This window comes from Humulus lupulus, chromosome 6, assembly GCF_963169125.1.
Source record: "Humulus lupulus chromosome 6, drHumLupu1.1, whole genome shotgun sequence".
NCBI lineage: Eukaryota > Viridiplantae > Streptophyta > Magnoliopsida > Rosales > Cannabaceae > Humulus > Humulus lupulus.
Genome location: NC_084798.1, coordinates 30,808,311 through 30,820,340, shown reverse-complemented (window position 1 = coordinate 30,820,340; position 12,030 = coordinate 30,808,311). Strand labels below are relative to the sequence as shown.

Sequence of the window (12,030 nt, the reverse complement as noted above, 5' to 3'; positions counted from 1 at the left end):
TTATGTAGATGACTGATAAGTCTATCTCTGAGGTAGATGACTAATAAGTCTCTCTGTATAGATGACTAATAAGTTTATCCTTATGTAGATGACTGATAAGTCTATCTATGAGGTCTCATGCCCTCCTAGCCATGTGACATATCAATAACCTGAGCTTATAGCCCTGTCTCTATGTAACTAGTCTTTAGACTAGACAAGCGCTTTTAGTTTTCATCGAACTTAAGGTCAGTCAAGCATTTCATGCTTATGATGATAATGCTAATGTCGATTAGATAATCTTTTCGACTTGTGTTAAACACTCTAATACCGTTCTTGACTCATAATCCAATACCATACGACCAGTGCTCAATACTACTGCTGATCTTGACTGATAAGTCACAGCTTCACAATCAATATTGACACTAATGTCGATCCCTGACTAATAAGTCAGTGCTTCCTTAATGAGGTAATGCAAACAGACATATATTATATGTCAAATATTCAAATATAAGGCATTTAGCATGCTTAGGGCCAGTTTGGTACAGCTGTGCTGTGGGAAAAAGCAGCTGTAGCTGTGCTGTGAGAAAAAGCTGCTGAGTGTTTGGTAAATTATAACTTTAGAAATACTGTGAGTTGGAAAAGTTGTATATAAGTGTTTGGTAAACTAGATTATTAGATAGCTGTTAAATACAAAATGACCAAAATAGGTATCATATGTATTTAACTAATTTTGTTTGAATAAATTTATACATATTAACATATTTATAATTATTTTTTATTTTATTAAAAATAATAATGATTTTTTATAATATTTAATTCTTTTAATATATACGTATAATAAAATGAATAATTAAATTTTAAAAAATAAAAAATCAACATAAATATTATCTATTTTTAAATTATTATAAATTTTGATCATAACAAATAATTTAAATTTAGTCAATTTGATACGACAAAATACAAAACTTAAATTAAATAAAATAGATAAGAATATAGTTTAATTATATCCCATTAAACTTGCAGCAATCAGATCTCTAGTATTGTCCATTTCATTTAAATTTGAAGCTCTAGCTGTCTCATCTTCATCTTCAATATTAGTTTGATCTTCTACACAATAATATGGATTATCTCTAATTTTCTCAAAATGTCGATCATGTTTTGCATGCCTTCGAATGTAATTATGCAAGGTCATTGATGCAATCACTATTTTCACTTGCTTCTGATATGGATAACTAGGCATATCTCTTAATATTTTCCATCTTTTCTTCCATACTCCAAAAGTTCTTTCAATAACACTTCGAAGAGAAGAATGTGCCTGGTTGAATACCTCTTTATAACCAGTAGGTTTGCTACCTCGTTGAAATTGTGGTAGATGGTATCTTTGGCCTTTATATGGTCCTAAAAAACCTGTAATTTGTGGGTATCCCGCATCCACTAAATAATATTTTCCTGTCAAATAAAATATAAAAATATAATTACAAAATTATAAAGACTTTAATATTTTATAAATGTGTTTAGATGACAACCTTGGGGAGGTTTTGGAAAATTTGAAGTTGAATCACGTAAAGCTGTATAGAAAATTCTTGTATCATGAGCAGAACCTTCCCACCCAGCATATGCATATATAAATTGCATATCAAAATTACATATTGCCATGACATTCTGAGTTGGTATCCCTTTTCTACCAACAAATGGTACTTGATCTTCAAGTGGAATTACAACATTCACATGTACACCGTCTATTGCGCCAATACAGTTCTAGAAAAAAATTACAAGATTATAAAAATATACTCTAGTTAGAAAAAAAATTATTAAAAAATTGTATAATTTTAAAGTATGACTTACCTTAAAATGAGGCATATATCTAGAATCTTTCAATATCTCTTCAGGAACATCTTTAAATTCTGGGTCTGGTGGTTTTAATACATCTACACTCATATGACATAAAACATCTAAAACCTTGTTGAAATATCGACTAACTGTCTCGCCTGAGTGTTGGAATCGCTCTTGTGTTAATCGGTTTCCAGCACCGTGACCTAATGTAAATAAAAACATGCCTAATATCTCAAGAGCACACATTCTCTTTGAACCCTTAAATCCATAATTAGCTTCCAATTCATCGCATAATTTAATGAAAACATCTTTCTCCAGCCTAAACATGCTATAACATCTACTTTCATTTCCTTTTAATATTTCCATCAACCACATATGACCAGTTTGAGAAGAATTCATACAAGGTGTCTTTTCAATATATGTTGTATAATAATGTTGAACAAAGTATGTAGCTATAGACGCCGATTGTAACTCAATCTCCTCATCCGTGTCTGCCATTATTTCTAATTTAAAATAAACCTGTGTATATTAAAGAGTATATAAAATACATGCCAAATAGCCATAAAGTCTTCATAACAAATGCAAGTGATAAACATAATAAAGCATATTTATATTAAATAGTGACAACATCAAGTCTTGAGAGCAATTTAAAAAAAAAAGTCTGTAAAGAAATAACATAATAAACATATACTAACGTCATAACACAAAGTTTGGAAAATAAATACTACTACTACTATAAGTCATAGTATTATAATTATCCCAGAGTATGCTCATTCTTGAGCCAAGTAAGCATCAACTCAGGTTCTTCCAATGAAGCAAACATCTCTCTCTTCTCTTTCATGATAAACAAGCGAGTTGCAAATAAATACAAGCTGCTCCCTTTCTCAATTCCAGGCAAATAATTTAAAATTTTCCTAACTTCGGTAATACTATTCTCCTTTCTAGCTGTTTCAATATTTCTATTCCTTGTCTCCACAGCATCAGCAAGGCGACCAATTTGTTCAAATATCATTAAAGGCCCTGTCTTCTTCATTTTTCCTTTTCCATGTTTCATTTCTTTATTTTGTTTCTCAAGTGGCTCGGCTAATCTCTTGTTATTTTTCTCTCTAAGAAATCTATTAGTATTAGGCATCTCTAGATCATCGTCACTACTCTCAAGTTGTTCATGTAAGGTTTCAATATTGTTAAAAGGTTTTTCAGACTCAGATGGAATTATTCCAGATGAAGGTGTCCAAGCATACTCTCCTGTAGCAACAGTGTTCATGAAAATCCTATCTAATTTTTCCTCTACCTCTGGTTCAATTCCCCGAATGCGAAACTTTGCAGCATCGGGATGACTCTACAAAAAAAATTTGTTAATTAAATGTAACATTTATGAAAAAAAAAGTCTTTTAGTTTCATATAAATATTTAACAAGATTATAATGTACCTGTAATTTACTATTCCACCAATCTTCAGTTGCATCAATTGTATTCTTTTTTATATTCCATCCTAAGCCAGTTTCTTTTCCCTTGAGTTGCTTCCAAAGCTTCCATTCATTTTTTAATCCATCCCACTTATTTTTCAATTGTGGTCTAGTGTAATCTCTTCCAGTTGCTTTCTTCATATTTGTAATCAAGTTTACATATCCAACTTTATCTAAATAAGTAGTAGGACGATTCCCATCATCAACCTCTTTGATACAGAAGTCTAAGAAAAAATTCAAACTCTCTGAATTCCATATTGCTTTACTTCTTGGTACGTCACTCTGGGTGCAAATATTATTTTCATTTTCCATCTAATAAAAGTGAAGTGAAATGATAAGTATAAAAAAAATACAAAAGTAAAATGATGTATCCATATACGCAACAACTCTTATCAATCACCACCATCTATGTAAAACTAAATAATTCAACTAAAGTTCAACATATCCAACTTCAAGACTATTCTTAAAGAATCCCTTGGGAGAAGATAAAACACACACATATGTACATTCATATACATGTAAAAGGTTACTATAAATCAACTTTTGAAGTGAGAAATCTCCTTTATATTATTTATTTCACTCAAAACAAAAAGATAGAAATCTAATCTAGTTTTTGTATTAAAAAAGCATATCTATCCTTTTTCACTCAGTATTGAATATTCAACTCTACATATGACTTTAATTCTCTCAGTGTTGAATATAACTCTATATACGACTTTAATTCGTGAGAGAGGAAAAAGGATTGTTTTTGTTGATGGAGATGGGCAAGGATGAGGTTGAACTTGAAAGCCTCATCATCATAATCATAGAGATGGTTATTGATTTGATTCAAATTAAATACCACGTCAAGCGTGTGTGCTTTAAGTTTTTTCTTTCTATATCTCTATATCTATGTGAATATGCCCAGCAGCATAGCATTGTAAGAAATTAACACGTTGGTCTTGTTTTCGTCTGTGTTTGGGTTTGGTTCATTCATCGATGTTTCTCCTTTGATTTGCGTATTTCTATATAGAATTATATATATTTTTATATAAACTTCTATTCCCATTGACCAAGTTGTTTTTGGCCTTCTCTCTTAATGAACAAGCAGTACTGTTTTGCCAAATTAATTAAGTTTTGCGATGTTCCTTTGTTTTTCTATTGATATGTTATTATGGCTATCTGTCTTTTATTGATATCTTCTATATAATATATTTCATACAAAATTTAAATATAACACTTACAGCATTTCTATTTTTTGTTTTTCTATATTATATGCTAATTAAAATGTTATGCCCAAGGCGGTTAACACTGCGGTGATCATGATCAAGACTACCGCTGTCAAACTGCAGCAGATTATGAGGCCTCGACGACACTTGGAAGTAGTATTAACTGGTTCAGATACAAATTTCATGGTTGATTGAGGGTTTTGGGATTTGAGAAGGCTAAAAGTAGCTAACTCTATATATCCATTAGAAACAAAAAAAGGAAATGCATCAAAATAAACCATTAAACAAGTCCAACCCATATATATATATACACACAAATATACTGGTATGAAGAAGATCGAATAACCCAGTATCACAGAAACAATAATCAAACCACTGTACAAATATATATATATATATAAAATGCCCTTTAATAAATCTGTGTTTAATATAGCATTCAAAAAAAAAGTTAGAGAAATACCTTGACTTGATTGTGCTGGAGTTTTTGACAGAGAAGTGTAGTCCGTGAGGAAGAAGGAAGAAGAAATGGTGAGGCAAGGTGAAGAAGATTTAATGATTGAAAAAGAAGACCTAATAATTCTAATTTAAATGAGGGTATTTTGGTCCAAAAAAAATATCATTAAACCACAATTTCAGCTTCCCGTATAAGCTAAAATCTCAAAGTTGGTGTGGGCCAACTTTGATAAAAAGCTATAATTTTAACCTAAATTCCTAAAAAAGCTATTTTTTTTATTTTACCAAACACTTTTTAGTCAATAGATTTTTTAAAAAGTGCTTTGGGCTTTTCAAAAAGCCATTCCAAACGGGCCCTTAATCAATAATCAGAAGCATAATTATAATCATGCACAAATACAAAGACTCAAGCTCTGATCAATCTCATATTAAACATTCATGTCATGCCCTAATTTCATGTATCTTATGCATCACATACTGGGTGCGGTTTTTTTACCTCTGGTTCGAGTGTGAAATACCTTAAGAACGACCCTTGAGAACGATCAATCCTTTTATCCTTTAGCGGTCACCTAGTCATAACCAAATATGGAATCCCATCCATAAAACCAAAGGTTCATGATCTAAAATCTCACTCCCGAGACCTCGAATCCTACTAACACGATTAATAAATTTGTTCCCGAGCCTTGAGAATTGAAACCCTGAACCAAAAATCCTCAAAAGTGCCCTGGAAAAATAGGGTTGCGCTACAGCCCTGCCCCCAGGCGCTATGGCACTACAACCAGAGCTGCCATGCCCTGGACAGCACTGTAGCGCCAGATTCAGGTTATTTCAGCCCTGGTTTTTCCCCTTCGAGCTCTCCAAATTCCAAACCTCAACCAAACTCACAAATGAACCCAAAAACCCATTCTACAATTCCTAGGCATCAAAACCCAATCAATCTTTCCCAAAAACTTCATTGAATTCTCAACTATCCAATCCAAAAATTCCAATTGAAAAACAGAGCAAAACCAGAGTTCCATGGCTGAAATCTTACCTCAAGCTCAAGGTTAAACCCTCTTCAATGGCTAAACACAATCCTAAACCCACAAGGCTTGATTCCCTAGCTTGAATCCTCAAATTAAGCTTCAAAATTTCAAAGGAAGAAGGAGAAAAAAAAGATGATCGGGAGGAAAAGGAGAGAATCTCTGTTTTTGGTTCCTTTAATCCACAACTTTCTGATTTTAAACATATCCTATGGTCAAATGACCTAAATGCCCCAAGCCTATTTATTTCCTTTTTAAGCCACCAAGGGCAAAATTGTCATTTCCAGTCTATCTCGTTAATTACAATTAACGTCCTCCAATTCCCGTTATTTCCAATATTCTCAAATGCTAATAAATCATATTCCATTACCCTTTAATTCTCGGTAATGTACTAATCATCAAATTACCCCGAGACTCACGCTGAGCCCCAAAATTAACCCCGTTATGACCAAACTGCTAACTTACATTCAAAGATCGTCTCATGCCGAATAGCTTGAACAAATCCACATTATAATATAGCTTCATTCATAATTCACCAACATGCATGAAAATATACAAATATGCCCTCAATGGGCCAAATTACCAAAATGCCCTTATAATGAAAAGTGGACCCATATGCATGCATTTATCATCATATAATAATATAACTCACATAATCATGCATATAATAATTTAATGGCATAATAAATCAATTATGGCCCTCCCGGTCTCCTAATCAAGGTCCTAAGCCTTATTAGGAAATTTGGGTCATTACAGAGACCAACACTACTCAGGAGATGGGTAGGCTCGTGAGAGAGTTTGCGCACTCGATTATTCACCCCGATGAGTCATTTAGTGGTAAGGCTTCCCGAGAAGCCCATGTGCTCTTGACTTTACGCTTTTTTATTTTTGCATATTATATTTGTCTTTACATTGTTTTATAAATGCTAAATATCTGCTTTTTCTCTTTGAAGATCAGATGGGGTTGGCAGACACTACAACACTAAGAGGCAATGGTTGAAGGGTCCAAAATGTCCCCGCGGCACTGGCGGTTATGCCCGCGGCTTCAGCAGCTGCTCTTGTGGCTCTGGCAGCTGCTCTCATGGCCCCAGCTCTGGGCCCGTCGTTCGAGAATAAGTCCCAATGGTGGTGGATCCACCAGTGATTGACCTCATTAGTGGGTCTCCATCCCTAGTGGAAGGGATATTTGAAGCAAGGCAGACCGGATGTCTCTTGAGGTACCGAACAGTCGAGCAGCTAAGCCTCCTCGAATGGTGATTTTCCCCGAGCACTACAAGGGGGAGGAGCTCACCAAGTGCCAAGCGGTGGTGGAGTACTTCAATGCTCACCTAGAAGAGGGGGACCAGGAGTCAAGGCACTGGTTGAGTATCTTCACTAGTACAAGCCTCCTAAGGGTAGGCCTAACAAGCCTCTCATTGGCCGGGCAGAATTGGAGACTATTTTTGCCAAGAAGCTCATTGGCGGTGGAGCTTTTACAAGGGATAAGTGCGTCATTCTGCAAAATGACCTCTCCCATCTTCGCGCGCTTAGGGGGCGACAACAAGATTTTTCTTCTTGCCTTCTGCTGTTACACCATTGCCAGGGTAAGCTTTTGAATTTATACTTGTGTAATGCCCTAATCTCCAGGGACCATTACGGTGTGCATTTAAACAGTGCTATGCTCGCTAATCGAGTCGTTTGGCCATAATCGTGTAACTAAGTATGATTAACGGTTTAGGGTTAAATTTTTGGTTTAGATACAACGTTTCACTAAAATGTTTACCATATACATTGGGATCCCAAAAATATAATTTAAAGGTTAATTACAACAAAATATTTACTACCAGCCGACCTAAGCGGCAAAATAGGGTTTAACCCTAGTTTCTCTTTAAACCCTCGGTCGTAGTGGTCAAGCAGCTACATATGTACACATTGTCACCTAAGCTCTCCAACTCAAGGATGGTCCAGCTTTCTTTTGCCTTTACCTGCACCACATAGCACCCGTGAGTCAAAGCTTAGTAAGAAAACTCAATATGCTCATGAACAAGTAATAACATGTTACTAAGTCATAATAGGCATCCCTAGTAGTAATAATACTACTCATGCATGCAAGCAGGTACAAATAAATGTTTGTGGAGTCCTGCGCTCTGAGTAGGTGACTAATAAGTCTCTCGCTATAGATAACTAATAAGTCTATCCTTATGTAAATGACTGATAAGTCTATCTCTGTTAGATGACTAATAAGTCTCTCTGTATAGATGACTAATAAGTCTCTCTGTATAGATAACTAATAAGTCTATCCTTATGTAGATGACTGATAAGTCTATCTCTGTTAGATGACTAATAAGTCTATCTTTGTATAGATGACTGATAAGTCTATCTCTGTGTAGATGACTGATAAGTCTATCTCTGTGTAGATGACTGATAAGTCTATCCCTGTGTAGATGACTAATAAGTCTATCCTTGTATAGATGACTGATAAGTCTATCTCTGTATAGATGACTGATAAGTTTATCTCTGAGGTCCCATACCCTCCTAGCCATGTGACGTGTAGGTCACCTTAGCCTTTTGGCTCTGGCTCTAAATAACTAGCCTTTAGACTAGACAAGCGCTTTTAGTTTTCATCGAACTTAAGGTCGGTCAAGCATTTCATGCTTATGATGATAATGCTTATGTTGATTAGATCTAATCTTTTCGGCTTGCGTTAAAAATGCTAATACTGTTCTTGACTCATAAGCCAATACCATACGACCAGTGCTCAGTACTACTGCCGAATTTGACTAATAAGTCACAGCTTCACAATTAATATTGACACCATTGCCGATTCTGACTAATAAGTCAGTACCATTCACAGATAAGCAAATCGCCAAGCATTTGATATGCATTCCAGATATACAAATAGAGCACTCAACATGCTACATCAAAAACCATGCATGTCACATACTAGTTGCAATTTTCTTACCTCTTGTTCGAGCGAGAAATAATAAATGAACGACCATTGAGAATGATCGATCATTTGATCCCTTAGCGGCCACCTAGTCATAACCAAATATGGAATCCAATTAATGAAATTAACAATAAAAGGTTCTTGACCTAACCCTCACTCCAGGGATCTCGAATCATACTCAAACAGTTAGTAGATTCGATCCCGAGCCTTAGGAATTGAAACTCCGAGCCAAAAACCCTCAAAAGTGTCCAAAAGAGGACCCTGGAAAAACAGGGTAACGCTATAGCACTGCCCCTGGCGCCTAGGCGCTACAACCAGAGCTGCCATGCCCTGGACAGCGTTGTAGAGCCCACCCTTGGGCACTGTAGCGCTAGAACTAGGGTATTTTAGCCCTGGTTTTTCTTCCTTCTTGTTCTCCAATTACAAGCTTCAAAACTTGATTCCAAACCTCATTCAAACTCACAAATGAACCCAAAAACCAAACATACAAGTCCTAGGCATCAAAACCCAACCAAACTTTGCTAAAATTTTCCATCAATTCTCAACTATCCAAATCATAAATCCCAACTGACAATCAAGTGAAAAACAGAGCAAAACTAGAGTTTTCCATGGTTAAAAACTTACCTCAAACTCAAGATGGAACCCTCTTCAGAAGTAGAACATAACCCTAGACCCTTAAGACTTGATTCCCTAGCTTGAATCTTCAATTGGGGCTTCAAAAATTCAAAGAAAGAAGAAGGAGAAGTGATGATCGGGAGGAAAAATAAAGAGGCTTTCTTTTGGTTCAGTTCGACAGCCTTCTAGTTGATATATACCCTTAGGTCAAAAGACCAAAATGCCCCTAGGTCATTAAATTCTCTCTTAAGGCTACAAGGGTAAAACCGTCCTTTCTCCTATAATCCCGTTAATCATAATTAACGTCCTCAAATTCCCGCTACACCCAATATTCTCAAATGCAAATAAATCATATCCCATTACCTTTTAATTCCTGGTAATGTACTAATCCTCAAATTACCCTAAGACTCACTCCGAGCCCTGAAATTAACTCTGTTATGACCAAACCGCTAACTTGCATTCAAAGATCATCTCATGCCGAATATCTTGAACAAATCCACATTATAATGTGGTCTTATTCATAATTCACCAACATGCATGAAAATATACAAATATGCCCTCAATGGGTCAAATTACCAAAATGCCCTTATAATGAAAAGTGGACCCATATGCATGCATTTATCATCATATAATAATATAATTCATATAATCATTTAATGGCATAATAAATCAATTATGGCCCTCCTGGCCTCCTAATCAAGGCCCTAAACCTTATTAGGAAATTTGGGTCATTACAACTTGTCTCTGGAAACACTTATGACTTTTGTAGTAAGTGTTCTTTGTTTTCAGGTCGCATCCTTATGTCAGCGCTTGAGGGACGTCGTGACAACAGAGTCCTTCGAGTGGACCAAGCCCAAGATGAGCGGGTCGCACTGAGGGCCCGACAAGAAGTTCCTCTCGATGAGCTTGCATGAATTAACAAGGCCTTCGAGGATGAAAAGGCTCACTCTCGGGAGGCGGGGAAACTGGTGGCCAAGAAGCAAGCTCGGGCTTGGATCTTGGAGGAGACTTCGTCAAAGGTAGTCAAAGATGAGAAGGCCCGCACCTAGGTAGCCGAAGAGACTTGGCCAAGGTAGGTGAATAAGTCAAGGCTGTCTAGGAAGAGGCCAAAGCAGCCCAGGAGGAGGCCAGAACAGCCTGAGAGGAGACCAAAACAGCTCGGGAGGAGACCGCCAAGGCCTTGGGGGAAGCCTCACATTCCGAGTATGAGGTTTCAAGGTCTTGAGGAGAGGCCACATAGCAGAGAGATTCCAAGCAGTTGCATCCGAGGTGGAGGCCCTGGGGTGTAAAGTTGATGAATTGAACAAGGAGGCCAACTTACTCACCGAGGACACGCTCTATGTTGCCTCGCTGAGAATAAGGAGATGGACTTGGCCTTCACTGACAATCCCAAAACAAGGTTGCTCTTTGTGAAGTGCCTTCATACTGAGGAGGTTGCTGCCGCTGCTACCAGGCGGTCGATGTGGTAAGTCAAATCCCTGAGGCCAACCTAGTCATCGAGGAGGTTCCCCAAGGGGAGATTTAAGCTGTTTTTTGCAGTTTTTTTTTTTTAGAAAATAGGCCTACGTGCCATCTATTTTTTCCTTTTATTTGGGGTATAAAATATTGAATGCTCGAGCCCCCGAGCACATTAGTGTATGATATAATTTTTTGAGAATAACTTTTGCTTGCACTAACTACTTGCCTTCTTTGTTTTTTTCACTTAACATGTTTTTAACACTGTTTAGTAATAATGAAAATTGGACTTAAATTGTACAAGGATTTTCTCAAATTTTTAGCGTAATGTAACATCACAAAAAAATCAATTTATACAAGCTTGTTTGATCCACCATGCGTTGGCCTCAATCTTAAGTGACTCAGGTCTTGAATGCCCAAGTTAATGTAACTTTGGACTTGTGCCTGAGTCTTGGCGACTTGGGTCTTGATAATTCCAAAAAAAATTTGGTTTCCAAGTACTTAGTGTTGCTTCACGCGCATTTGGTCCTCGAGAAATAACTTTAGGTTATCGCTAAGTTTGGGTAACTTGAGGCTTGTAATCAAGTCTAGGCGACTCAGGTTTTTGAAGGCCAAAACAACTTAGGTTCTTAGGAACTTAGTGTTGCTCCGTGGGCATTTGGTCCTCGGGAAGTAACTTTAAGCTCCTTAGTTTGCGTGCCCTGTCTAGGGGACTTGGGTCTGTTTTGCTCAAATTATGGTAACTTTAGACTTGCACCCGAGTATAGGCTACCCGGGCTTACTTGCTTGCTTAAGTTTTGGAAACTTAAGGCTTGGACCCGAGTACAAGCAACTTGGGTTTTATACGTTTTACCATTTTGAACGTCAAGAACTTGGTATTGTTTCAAAGACATCTAGTCCTTGGGAAGTAACTTGAGTTCTCGTTTGTGACACTGGATTTACTCTCGGGTGCTCATTCAGGCATCGTGAGACATCCTGTTTGTCGCTTGAACAGACTTGACACCATGACTTGTGCAACAGTAAAATGTCGAATGGCTGCTTGTGGTCCAAGATCATTGTGCTTGACATCTGGCA

At 36.7% G+C, this 12,030-nt stretch overlaps 2 protein-coding genes across 2 annotated transcripts; both read right to left on the bottom strand.

Annotated features, from left to right (window-relative positions):
* Positions 1 to 963: 963 nt before the first annotated feature.
* On the bottom strand, positions 964 to 1,729 carry LOC133783940 (protein ALP1-like). Its single transcript, XM_062223516.1, has 2 exons — positions 1,506 to 1,729; positions 964 to 1,428 (listed from the first exon to the last, which is right to left on the bottom strand). Exons 1-2 carry the CDS (start codon positions 1,633 to 1,635, stop codon positions 977 to 979), a joined length of 582 nt encoding a protein of 193 aa, XP_062079500.1. The 5' UTR covers positions 1,636 to 1,729; the 3' UTR covers positions 964 to 976.
* An 821-nt stretch (positions 1,730 to 2,550) lies between these two features.
* LOC133784921 (L10-interacting MYB domain-containing protein-like) lies at positions 2,551 to 7,476 on the bottom strand. The gene is made up of 3 exons (XM_062224188.1): positions 7,342 to 7,476; positions 3,242 to 3,589; positions 2,551 to 3,151 (listed from the first exon to the last, which is right to left on the bottom strand). The coding sequence occupies exons 1-3, from the start codon at positions 7,474 to 7,476 to the stop codon at positions 2,567 to 2,569; spliced, it is 1,068 nt and encodes a 355-aa protein (XP_062080172.1). The 3' UTR covers positions 2,551 to 2,566.
* Between the last annotated feature and the right edge of the window lie 4,554 nt (positions 7,477 to 12,030).